The sequence below is a fragment of the Muscardinus avellanarius genome (assembly GCF_963383645.1).
Source record: "Muscardinus avellanarius genome assembly, chromosome: 3".
NCBI classification, from domain to species: domain Eukaryota; kingdom Metazoa; phylum Chordata; class Mammalia; order Rodentia; family Gliridae; genus Muscardinus; species Muscardinus avellanarius.
Genome location: NC_137788.1, coordinates 27,250,477 through 27,263,945, shown reverse-complemented (window position 1 = coordinate 27,263,945; position 13,469 = coordinate 27,250,477). Strand labels below are relative to the sequence as shown.

At 47.4% G+C, this 13,469-nt stretch overlaps 1 protein-coding gene across 1 annotated transcript in view; it reads left to right on the top strand.

Moving 5' to 3' along the window:
• The window catches only part of CSMD2 (CUB and Sushi multiple domains 2), a gene marked incomplete at both ends in the record, with an annotated part of 613,548 nt that overhangs the window by 581,809 nt on the left and 18,270 nt on the right, over positions 1–13,469 (top strand). The window contains 4 exon segments of the mRNA XM_080690534.1: positions 3,130–3,312; positions 8,000–8,176; positions 9,346–9,525; positions 9,969–10,142. Coding sequence (XP_080546660.1) covers positions 3,130–3,312; positions 8,000–8,176; positions 9,346–9,525; positions 9,969–10,142 — 714 coding nt within the window.

Sequence of the window (13,469 nt, the reverse complement as noted above, 5' to 3'; positions counted from 1 at the left end):
TCAGCCTCCCCCGCATGCTCCACATCCTGGCTGCCTTGTGGGGCACAATCCTCTTCCCTACTGCCCTGAGACATTAGTCCCCAGACTTTTCTCATTTAAAATAAATCATTTTACTGTTAATCTCTTTGAGGGCAGTGGCATACTACCAAAATAGCAAATGTAGGGAACTACCAGAACTCTCGTGCCCAGAAATTTATCTGTAATGTCATACAACAGAACAAACTATTCAAAAGTGAGTTGTGCCACAAAAATAGAAAACGCCAGACTCAAAAAACTTTAGCACCCACAGTGTTTTCTCTTCGAAGTGAGTCTGCCTGACCCTAGGAAGGGATCAATTTGGAATGTCACTCTCAAAGGGCAACTGCTCATGTAGCTCGAGGTTCTCTGGAGAGCCCACCTTGCCCTTGAAACTAACCCCTTGCCCATCTCATGCCAGATGCCGTCTACAGGTAAATACCCAACTTCCTTCTGATATAGACTGCAGAGTAGAGGGGAAGAAACCAGAAGAAGGCTCCAAGCACCTCTTGTGCGTTAGTATACGGAGCCCACCTATGTGGCCAGTCTCCTGGCCCACAGCATGGGATTGAGAATGAGCTAGAAAACCTCCAAAACTCTTCTGACTCTGCCATTTTGTGCTCTCATGACCTCCTGAGTGCTCATCCTGTGCGTGGTGTTAGGAGAGGTTTCCCTGGCAACCTCAGAACTAGAACCAAATTTACAGCCTGGAAGGATGAAAAAGTAAGAAGCAAGAAAGGAAACTTTTGAGGACATGGGATCCATTCATCAGAAGACATGCATCCAGCTGTTTAAACCCTGACCCTGAATATTCTAAAGAAGACTTAGTGCCTTACCTCCCGTGTGCCCATCAAAGATGGCAGGCACTTTGGAGGACAGAATCGTAGACAAAACCTTCCTAGAGACCTCTGAGGACAGAATTAGAAGAGATTCTATCAATACTAAACCTGGAGAATGAATACAGATTAAATGCCTTAGATAAGAGGAGTGATAAAAACAAAAGGCGATCCACAAATAACTCTAGGTATGTGCCAGTGAATAAAGCAGATACTGTTCCTCCCGTCCTCAAACTTACAGGTGTTATGTTTTGCTGTAGCATCTCCTGCTAGTCCATGAGAACGAAGCATTCAGGAATTTCAGCTCAAATTATCAGGCCTCATCAATCACTGAACCCAGATGATATATAACATCCTTGAGTCTAATATCTCTGTGTGGCCTGGTCTACAAGGACTCTCAGTTATTTGGGGAGTTTAAAATGTATTTTGGAAGTTTATTGCCCATCTTTCCAGTATCACCAACTTTGCTCATGTACTCTCCAGTAAAAAGTCGCCAACTGTTTATCTGGCTCCTTGGTTCCATATTCTGTCCCAGACTCCATTATAGCATTGAAACAGAAGCCCCCACATTGCTGGGGGGGGGAACGTTCTATCAGAGCAAGCCACTAGGACTGGAGCGCCCCAACCTCGTGCCCATTTACAATAATGGTGGCTGCAGCTGAGGTCGACCAGCCACCATCAAGACTGCCTCCAAGGGACCCAGCACCACCATTGCATGAGCTACATCCTGGCAAACTTCCAAAGGAAACCTAGCCAAATGTGACAGGGGCCCTCTGTTTTCAACTGTTTGGGTTGAAAGTGGAGAGACTCCCCCTTCCCTGGTAGGAAGCAGAATGGGGAGCATAGGGTTAAATCATATTTGCACAGTCAGCAACTAGACATAAAAAGAAAATGATTCCTCCAAGAATCATTTCTTGAAGGAAGAGCCACAAAGGGTGAGTGGTGAGGTGTACACAGATTACACATTTTATACCCCAGAAAACTAGAAGCGATTGCTCAGATATAACCGTATGGTGCCCACATGTGTGGGTTCATAAGATGAGAGACTCAGGACTGTGGGCAACTTTATCCTCTCACACAGTGGCTGTGTGCTCCATAGCATCCCTCCATCTTCCTCTGGCTTACGTGGTCCTGACCTGATTGGCGCTGTCTCCTGCCCTCCACCCTCTCTCACCTCTTGGGTCCCTTGTGCTTTCTTTTTTATGGATACTTTTATTGGTACATTATAATTATGCATCATACTGAGATACAAAGGGATAGAAACACATGGCCATGCACTTGGTGTGTTTCCCTCCGGATCCTACCCCTGCTTCCCCTTCTCCGTAGGTGCCCTCGAGATCGGTGTTGATAGTTTCCTATATGTACACAGCATTATTTAAATTGTTACCTTCACTATGTCTCTATCCCCCTCCTCCCTCCTCTAAACCCCCTCCAATAGAAATTCTATTTGAGTCTCTTCTCCTTTGTCTATCTGGAGCAAGAACTCTGTAGCTTCTTCAGTGGGTTTGTACAATATCACAGCCAGGTATATCAGGTATAATTATTTTCTCTCAATTAAAAACAAAGCTTTTTAAGTAATAGAAGATACATGCATGCATGCCCAGAATCAAGAGTCAGGCTGGGCTGCTGAAAAGAGGAAGCCATGCTAGGGAGCATGGGCTTTATCCTGCCAGCACTGGGAAGCCAGAGAGATATTTCTACAGAGAAGAAACAAGATCAGATGATCAGTGGCTGCTCATTCACACGCCTGGAGGGTGAAGTGGAAGCTGGGTTAGAGGGAGAGTTTAAGAGGAAGAGACTTGACTTGGGAGGCTCCCTCAAGAGTTCAGACAAAATCATATTGAGCTTCTCGGCTGAGACAGGGCATTGGGAATGCAGAGGACACCGCACCGCGGAGTCAGCAAGCGATGGTGGGGAAGAGGTCGAGGGAGGAGGCGATGCGGCCATTCTGGACCACTGGAATTCCAGCCTGGCATGGGCCAAAGAATGCAGACACGATTTCCACCGTAGCACCTTCCCTACGCCTTCCTGCACCCCTTCCTGTGTGGCTCCAGAGACTTACCCAAGACCTCAGCTCTTGGTGCTTTCTGAGCACCGAGAGGGGAGCTAGGAGCCTGTCCAGGTACTATGGGCTGGGTGCACAGTCCACCGTCACCTCCCCCAGCCGAGGGGCCCTCTGCTCTCCTTAGTAACAGCGCCATCTCTTTCTTTCTCCGGATCCTCCACTCCCTTTCCTTTCATGCAAATGCAGCAGGGGTTGTTTGATTCTGTCCCCCAGGAACCAGTGTGGGAGTTTGTGGCGACCCCGGGACCCCGGCTCATGGCATCCGTCTGGGGGACAGCTTTGCTCCGGGCAGCCTGATGCGCTTCAGCTGTGAGGCCGGCCACATGCTCCGGGGATCCTCAGAGCGAACCTGCCAAGCCGACGGCTCGTGGAGCGGCTCGCAGCCTGAGTGTGGAGGTAATGTATGTGGCCATTCTGCTTCTCCCCTTCGCCCAGCCCATGCTCACCCCTGGCTCCCCAGCTCCTGCCCCTTGCAGAGAAAACCCCTGGCCCAGCTCCAGGCCTTGGCCTGGCAGGCAGTGGACATCTAGAGATGGCTCGTGTTCATTTCCATTAGGGATCCAAAAATGAGCGTTATTTCCATCCCCCAAAAGACTAAATGGAGCCCACTGATAAGTTCATTTCCCATATAGTATCATTGAACAGTTATGTGCCAAATGCTGTGGTTTGTGCTGGGGACCCAGAGGTGACCCAGGCACACACACTGTTATGGTCAGAATGCTGGCTCACTTGCCCCCAAATTCACGTTAAAACCCAGTCACCAAGATGGTGGTATTAGGAGGTGAGGACTGTGGGAGGTGATTCGAGCAGAGGGGCAGAGCCCCCATGATTGGAATTAGTGCCCTTATAAAAAGAGACCCCAGAGAGCTCCCTCTTCCTTCTACCGTGTGGGGACACAGCAAGAGGATGCCGTCTATGAACCGGAAAACAGGCTGTCACCAGACACTGAGCCTGCAGGCCCCATCGCCTTGGACCTCACAGCCTCCAAAACTGAAAGTAAAGTTTTGCTTGCTTGTAAGCCACCCAGTTTATGGGGTTTTGTTTACAGCAGCCCGAACAAACTAAGACACACATACTGCTCACTCAAAGCTTTCCTCCTAAAGGAAAAGACTATGTTAAACATTAAGGGTGCAGAAAAGCAATACAAATGCAATATTTGAAAACCCCTTTTCAAGTAATCTAGGTCCTCAATGATGTCTTGTAAGGCAGCACCAATGAGAGAAATCATATTTTCCCACACACTCCTAAATTTGGGGACAACAAATCTATTTTAAAATCTCTCTCTCTCTAGATTCCAACTCCTTGCAGCTGGTGCTCAAATATCTGCACTTCTTTGTAAATACAGCCTGTGCGATACTGCCCTAGTTAGGAGGCAAGTTTAACAGCTGAGAGAGAGGTTATGCAGGAAGAGGGAAGGCGTGACAGGAAATAGTCATCTCTCAAGGCAGGAGTGGGAATAGAGGGTTCACTTAGGGTGAGGCCTCAGACATCCAGAGCAAGGGCAGTGAGCTCTGGGCTGTTTGTTTCGCCACACTTCGCTGCATAGATGCAGGCACAGGGTGGATGGTGCCCTGGGCTTAGGGTTGGGTGTTGGCCAGCAACTAAGATGTTGGCAGAAAGTGGCAAGAGAAATGAAGGTAAATACAAGGCAGTGGGTATGGTGGATCCTGGCATCTAAGCTGGGCAAGGAGAGAGTGGGTTTATGAGTGGAGTAGGAGACAGTGAAAGAGAGTTAGGACCTATGAAGCCCAGGTCCCCATAGGACTAAAGAAATCACCAGAGAACTGGTCCCAGAGGGAGGGAGAGAAGGAGAGGAGAGGTAACCAGCTGCTGGGAACAGAGGTGTGGCGTCTCCCTGCAGAGAGAGGGAGGCATCCTGCCGGCCTACGGTCCTGGGACTCTTGCCCGAGAAATGAGACAAATGGAGTCAGAACTCCTCCCGCATGTCTGCCCAAAGCCCTGCCTTCCTGAGGATGCCGTTTGCAAAGTTAGTTTCAGCAGAACTGTGTAGTTAATCAAGAGAGATTTGTGGTCATGGGAAAGTGAAGTACAAGGAGAATGACATGTACTCCGAAACATCCCCGTGATCCGTGCCCCCTTCAGGCCATTCAGATCCTAGGATGGATGGCCAGGAGGATTCAGGATCAGAAAGTGCGTACATAAGAGGTTAAGAATTTGGACCTGGATATAAATATTTGAAAAGAGAGAAAAAGCACAGCTCATATGCCTTTTTTTTTTTTTTTTGTAGAGGATTAAGCCCAGAGGCAGGCAGTCCACCTCTAAGATACACCCCCAAGCCCTTTTTATCTTTTGTTTTGAAACACTGCCTGGCTAGATTGCTGAGAGTCTAAGTTGCTGCGGTGGGTCTTGAACCTGTGGATCTCCTGTCTCAGCCTCCCATGCACTGGGATCACAGGCATGTGCCATGCAGCTGGCTTCTTAGGCCTTCTCCTGACATGCCCCTACTTATCCTTAAGGCTCTACTCAGATTCTTATCTCCAGCCCCCATCAGCGGCCCCCTTCCCAGTTCCTTTTTCCCCATCAATGACAGTTCTTATGTCATGTTTTAAATCATCTTTATATAGGTAAGTTTCTTAAGAACAGACTGAGCTCCTCTAGGGCAGGGCACAATAACTTGTTCATTATTGTATTCCAGGCACCAACGCAGCACAAATATTTGTTGAATTAATGGATGTCACAGTGTATTGTACTAATTATATAAGAATTGTTTTGTAGATTTTACTTTGGGACTATGTAAATGTTGCATGTACTTACAAAATTAAATTTAATCAAAGATTAGAAGCATGCACTCTCTAAATATCAAAATCTTAATGGGAACAATTGAACCTAACTATTTATCAAGTAGGTGATATAATAGCCCAAAGAATTATTTCAACTGACTTGAAAAAACATGAAACTCAGCTCTGGTATATATCCCGAGGACAAAGATAATTGCAAAGGATTCTTAAACTGTTTTCAGTAATTGTATTGTTAGTAATAATATTGATATTACTAGTCTGAAGCTATTGTATGAGATATCATAAAACATGGATAAAACAAATACAAATTATTTACTGACATTAGGGGCCAAAAATTTCATAAAAGAGCTGAAATATAAAATAAAGAAGGAAAGGGAAGACCTTCAATCTTACATTTGTATTGGTAATATCAGTATAAATTCATAAGGCATTTTCCATTTAACAAGTCATTTTCCCAGCTGTAGACACTCTCAGAGTCTAAAATCAAGCACTCCTTGGCAGCGAGAGTGTTCTCAGTGCTCAAGATGTCCTCTCTAAATCCATTATTTTTAGAGGTTACCAAGCTCAGCCAGGCACTGTGGTGCACACTTGAAATCCCAGTACTTGAGAGGCTGAGACAGGAGGATTTCAGGTTCATGACCAGCCTCAGCTATTTAGTGAGGCCCTCTGTAACTTAATGAGACCTTGTTTCAGAAAAAAAGAATAAAAAGTAGGACTGGGGATGTAGCTCAGAGGCAGAATGCTTCTGGGTTCAATCCCCAGTAACACAAACACACACACACACACACACACACACACACACACACACACACACACAAAAGTTACCAAGCTTTTTGGAGAAATATGTGATTCCAGGGCTGGGGCAGAGAATATACAAGATAAATATCGAGAATCTTATCATTCCATCAAGGAATCCACCAAATATAACTGGGCATGTATGAAAGAAACTCAGGAATACTAGAAGAGACTCCCACTGGCCAACGTTGGGATCATGTGAGCTTCCAGGAGAATAACAAGGAAATGGTGACAACACAGTAAATAAGCTTAAACCCATGAGTTCAAGATGATTCCTAAATAAACCCACTGGTCACCTTTGGTGCTTGCCAGGGAACATATTCATTGTTTTAATGTCTGATAAAAAAGAAAAGAAAGGAAAAAGAATCATGTATTAGCTGCTCTTCTTGTATGAACTATATTTCAAAATAAGCAAATATATGATGTGAGACATTTCTTTATTAGAGAACTCTAGCCAATGCAGGAAGAATAGTAGACTTTCACCAGTCTCCAAACCCCTCAATTTTGCCGGGCGTGGTGGTGCACGCTTGTAATCCCCGCGCTTGGGAGGTGGAGACAGGAGGATCACGCTGGTCGGAGCCAGCCACACTGGCTTAAGAGACCCTGTTTCCACATAAAAAAGTTAAAAAATAGGTGTGGGAGTGTATCCCGGAGGTAGAAGGGCTTCCAGGAACCCCAATACCACCATACACACACAAAAAAACCCCTCAATTGCTGCTAAACCCAATTAGTGAAAAACTAATGGGAAGCCGGTCGTGGTGGTGGCGCACGCTTGTAATCCCAGCCTTCGGGAGGCTGAGGCATGAGGATGGCAGTTTTCAGACAGCCTCAGCTACTTAGTGAGGCCCTCTGAGACTTAGTGAGACCTTGTTTCAAAATAAAGAATAAAAATATGGCAGGGGGTGTAGCTCAGAGGTCAAATGCACTTGGGTTCCACCTCCAGACCTGAAAAACAAAACAAAACAAAACAAAACTAATGGGAACTTTTCCTAATGCTGGATTAGGCGAGCAAACCTGCAGGCATCGCTCAGCCTCAGCAACACAGAGCCCAGAACAAGTAGACCCTCCGTGCCACCTGAGCAGTGCAACAGGAAAGACACAAAGCCCCCTAAGTGCCCCTGCCGAAATGCAGAACGCAGCACAGGCACTGCAGGGGACAGAGGGACATGTTGAACGGTACCTCACGGATGCAGTTTGCGAAGCCCAGAGACTGGAAAGTTCTGCAGAGCGTCATGCCTTGATTTCTGTAACAACTCAATTCTAGAAAAGGAAACCATAATCTCTGGATTCAAACTCTTAGAGATGTGCCAACAAAATGCCTTAGGTACACCTTAGCAGCATCCTAATTCCAACAAGTCAAGAGAGAGACAACCAAGAAAAATTAAGCACTGGTAGGATATTTGGTGATATTAAGGAACTGAAGTGGGGTGCTCAGAAAGGAAAGCAGCAGGAGTGCCCGTAGGGTCGTGCGTGGCACGGGTTTGCCCCTGGAGGCGCTGTGGTGAACGATGTGCTCTTTGGCTCCCTAGTGATCTCTTGTGGGAACCCCGGGACTCCGAGCAATGCGCAAGTCATGTTCAGCGACGGCCTGGTCTTCTCCAGCTCCATCGTCTATGAGTGTCGGGAAGGCTACTACGCCACAGGCCTGCTCAGCCGGCTCTGCTCTGTCAATGGTACCTGGACTGGCAGCGAGCCCGAGTGCACAGGTGAGAGCCAGGCCCCCAGACTCCATGGCAAATGGTGGCCCCTCCAACCCAGCCCTTCCTTGCTCAAGGAGAAGGCCAGCCATGGGAGAAAGCGAGAGTGGTGGGACTTGAGCCTAAAGGGGAGTCCTACAGAGAGCCTCTGCTTATGCAGCATGCGCGGTGTGGCAGCCAGAGGGCTGGATGCTTTATTTCATATGCATCTGTCCTTTGGTTTTCTCCACAACCCCATGAAGTAGCTACTACTAGCCCCATTTTGTACACAGGATGACTGAGGCTCAGAGAATACATATTGGCCATTTTCAGGCTCTGGCCATTTCCTTGGGCTTTCATTTTTCTTTTAGGGCAAAGCCCTAGGTCTCAGCCTGATTCTCTTTCTACTTGAGAGCTGCCCCTCTCCACTGCCTTGTTTACTTTTTTTTCTCTTCCTTGGGCCCATCTTTTCCCTGACTTGACTCCTAAGCACTACAGCCTCACAGCTTCCCTTTCTTAATGCTCTGAAGGGTAACCTGGACCCTCTTCCTTGAAAGCCAGTCACTGTGGGGCCCCAATGGAAAGAACAAATCTGACAGCATTCTCCTTTTCAAAGTGCAGTCTGTGATCTCCCGTCCCATCTCACGTCTCCCGTGAAGTTCACTTTTGTTCTGAGACCACAGCTCACCAAACCCGCCCTCACTCGAAACCATAACACAGGTGTATCCATTGTATATAAGACCCTGCTTCTGGCTGTTCCACCTGCAGAGGCCTCCGGGCAGAAGAGCAGATTAGACAAGGTGCACCTCAGCAAATTGTCTTATGTGGTCCACTAACACATCTTAAGCTCTTCAACCTAGAAATCCCTTTTCCTTCTGTCCCAGCCTCATTTAGGAAGCAGAGGCCTGTGGTTACACCCTCTAGTGGGGTGGACTTAAATAAGAAGAGTGGTCCTCATAGCCTAAGATGCTGGGGTACATAAGAATGGTGTGGGTAAGAACAGTGGGTGTGAGGAGGTCACTGCAGGGAGATTTGACTGCACAGACTTTAGCAAAGAACCTATGAGGGCTCAGAGCATCCCAGGTCTGACTCTTCTCTCCCTCAGATATATGGAGGGAGTGGCAGGGAGAGCACGGGGATGCAGAGGAGAAACGGGCTCTGGGCTGGGAGTGAACAGTGCCCTCTCTCCTTTATCCTAGTTATAAACTGTGGTGACCCTGGGATTCCAGCCAATGGCCTCCGTCTGGGCAATGACTTCAGGTATAATAAAACGGTGACATACCAGTGTGTCCCCGGCTACATGATGGAGTCACACCGGGTGTCCGTGCTGAGCTGCACCAAGGACCGGACGTGGAATGGTACCAAGCCAGTCTGCAAAGGTGCGCCTGGGGGATGAAGATGTGGACAGAGGGGAGGGATGAAGGTATGGACAGAGGGCCAAGGAAGAAAGACCAGTGAGACGTGGCCTTGGAACATGTAGAAGGGCGGGGTAACAAGGCAGAGCCCTAACGTCTTGTGGGGGGTAGGCAAGATGAAGACCAATCCTGAACGCCCATCAGAAGGGAGTGGGGAGGTACCAAGATAAGGCCTGGGCTGTGACCATCAAGGGGAGGGCTGGGCAAAGAGAGGACAAGCTGTCAACTTGAGAAGGGTCCTATAACCACAAGGTCAAAACTTCCACAATAGGAGGAAGCCCTTTTGCTTCTGTCTGCTTGGCCCAGACTATCAGCTGGTGCAGGGTAGCCAGTGGTATCAGATCTGGTGGCAGGGCTGGTTTCCCCAGGACAGCAGCGGAACTCAGCCTGCTCTGGTCTCCCCACAGCTATCATGTGCAAGCCGCCCCAGCTCATCCCCAACGGGAAGGTGGTGGGGTCTGACTTCATGTGGGGCTCGAGCGTGACTTACGCCTGCCTGGAGGGGTACCAGCTCTCCCTGCCAGCAGTGCTCACCTGCGAAGGAAATGGATCCTGGGTCGGAGAGCTGCCCCAGTGCTTCCGTAAGTGGATCTCAGAGCCCCCGATGTGTCCTCTCTGACAGTCCCTTCCCTTCCCTCCTCAGAGCTTTGCTGCTGGGAAGCCTAGGGTAAGTAGTTAGCCTCCCAGAATCAGGGAAGAGCTTTATCAAAGGTGCTATTAAAGAGGGAAGGAAGCTTGAAGGGATAGAAGGAGAATGACTTAATGAGCCCTGGGTCCTGACACTGTCCAGAGTCACAGCGGAAGGCAGTGAAGCCAGAGGCAGGGAAGCATTCTGGACCCATGAGTTGTTCTGGCTGGGACAGTACCCAGAGATCTGGGGACAGTCAAGACTAGAAACATGCCTGTCCCCATGGATCATGGATATGGCCCTGCATGGAAAAGACTTCTGGAGGCCTGTGGCTTTCAGGTGAAGGACTAATTGCTCTCCACCTGGCCCAGCTGCATTTTGACAAGACCCGAGCCCACCCTTTACAAAGTCCCCAGAGAAGCAGGCTGCACATCTCCTCCCCTTACCAATTTTTGGGGAGTCAGGGGAAAGTAGATCTAAGGGTGAAACCCAGAGCTTTGTGCTTAAGAAGGAACTGCTCTACCACTAAGCTGTGTCCCCAGCCTCAAGTCTCTCTCTCTCTCTCTCTCTCTCTCTCTGTCTCTCTCTCTCTCTCTCTCTCTCTCTCTCTCTCTCTCTCTCTCTGTGTGTGTGTGTGTGTGTGTGTGTGTGTGTGTGTGTGTGGTGTTGCTAGGGATTGAATCCAAGGAGTTCTGCCTCTGCGATAACCCCCAAGCCCTTTTTATTTTTCATTTGAAGCAGTCTCACTAAGTCACCTAAATTATTGAGGCTGGCCTCAAACCAGTTATCATCCTGTCTCGACCCCCCAAGACCTGGGATTATAGGCATGTACCACCATGCCAAGCAGGTCTCTTACTCTTGATACACCTGTGTATCTAGGAGCCTTTCTCTTTGCCCATGGTTTGAGTAAACAGTAGAACCTATTTTGTTTTTCTTTCTGACATTTATGTAGTTCTGCAGAAACCTATTTACATAGTAATGACACTGTTTGGATACCTCTAGAATCCTGTCTCAGTTCAGGAACTTCAGCAGAGATTAGTGCCAGCAGCTCAAAAGTGGACATGGACACTTGGTTCATGGCTAATACCTCTGCCCTTTACATACCACCAGGGAGACCTTGAAAGGTAGCGATTCTCAGAGTTGGGTGTAGAGTCAACAACTGTTCTTTCCTCTTAATAAACAGTTGATTTGTTCTTTAACAATGAATTATGGGGACAGGGTTGTAGCTTAGTGGTAGAGTGTATGCTTAGCACAAGTGAGGCCTTGGATTTTATGCCCAGTGCACATGCACACACACACACACACACACACACACACAGCATACCCATTGTTAAAAAAAGAAAAAGTAAGCTGGGCGTGGTGGCACATGCTAGTAATCCCAGTACTTGGGAGGCTGAGATAGGAGGATTGCAGGTTCCCAACCAGCCTCAGCTACTTAGGCCCTCTGCAACTGAGTGAGATTCTGTTTCAAAACAAAAAATTAAAAATAAGGCTGCAGATGTAGCTTGGAGGTTGAATGCCCCTGAGTTCACTCCTCAGTATTGCAGGAAAAAAAAATGTACTATGTTAAAAAAAAAAAAATACAAGGGCATCCGGGTGTGGTGGCACACACTTGTAATCCCAGCATTCCGGAGGCAGAGACCAGAGGATTGCGGTTTGTAGACAGCCTCAGCTACTTAGTGAGGTCCTTTGTAATTCAGTGAGACCCTGTTTCAAAAAATAAAAATACTAAAAAATAGTACTGGGGGTGTAGTTCAGAGGTACAATGCCCCTGGCTTCCATCCCTGGTACCACTAAAAAAAAAAAAAAAAATACAAAGGAGAAGCCAGAGGCCATTGCCTCTTCCTGGATATGGTGACTCCTGATCAACTCGGCTTTTAGCTGACTACTAATTGGTCAGCCCAGACTCCCCAGCTTTCAGGGACTAGGCTACAGGTTCAGTTTCCATTTTAATTTGTATATGATTATGAACCTCACAATTCTATATACATGCCCACACAGACACACCATTGCATGCAGTGATACTTGGAGTGATTTCATTGTACACTTTTCCTTTGGTAATGAATTTGTTTTGTTTTGTTTTGTTGTGTACTGAGGATGGAACCCAGGGCCATTCTACCTCTGAGCTATATCCCCAGCCCTATTTTTTTATTATATATTTTGAAACAGGGTATCACTGAGTTGCAAAGGGCCTCACTAAGTAGTAGCTGAGGCTGTCCACAAACTGCGTTCCTCCTGCCTCAGCCTCCCAAATGCTGGGATTATCTTTAATGATACTCTCTGATAACATGACATGAGGGAATTGGGGACTGCATTGACTCACATCCAGAGCTGAGACCATGCTCAAACCTTTGAAGATAATAAGTCCACTCCTAGAAATTATCCTAAGAAAACAATACATGGGAAAGAAAAGTCATGTGTAAAGTCATAATAGAAAATCCCAGCCAGGCGTGGTGGCGCACGCTTGTAATCCCCGCGCTTGGGAGGCTGAGACAGGAGGATCAAAGCCAGCCTCAGCTACTTAGTGAAACTCTCAGCAACGTATTGAGACCCTGTTTCCAAATAAGATATTAAATAGGTCTGGGAGTATATCCCAGAGGTAGAAAGCCTCTGGGTTCCACCCCAAGTACCACCAAAAAAAAAAAATTCCAGAATTTGAGAGGCTGAGACAGGAGAATCACAGTTCGCAAACAGCCTCCGCTACTTAGTGAGGCCCTTTGCAACTCAGTGAGACCCTGTTTCAAAATAAAGAAGGAAAAATAGGGCTGGGGGTATACCCTGGGTTCCATCCCCAGAACTGCAAAAAGAAAAAAAAGAAAATGCCTAACATAAGGGTTATGATAACATTTAATTATATTCCAGTCACCCCTTGTAAAACCATGTAGACAGTAAGTGATGATAATGTCATAAACATAAAAGATGCTTGCAGGACAATGTTAAGTGTACAAAGGTCTGCAGTCATAGGGACATTGAGTTTGCAGCCATGCACAAGTGTACACACAACTGAATGAATATTAGGAGGGGAATAGCTCTCCTCTTTCCTCCCCTCCCCTCCCCTTCCTCTCTTCTTCTTCCTCCTTCTTCCTCCTCCTTCTCCTTCTTCTTCTCCCTCTTCTCCTCCTTCTCCTTCTCCTCCTCCTCCTCCTCCTCCTCCTCTTCCTCCTCCTCCTCCTCCTCCTCCTTCTTCTTCTTCTTCTTCTTCTTCTTCTTCTTCTTCTTCTTCTTCTTCTTCTTCTTCTTCTTCTTTCTCTCTCTCTCCCCTCTCCCTCTTCTCTCTTCT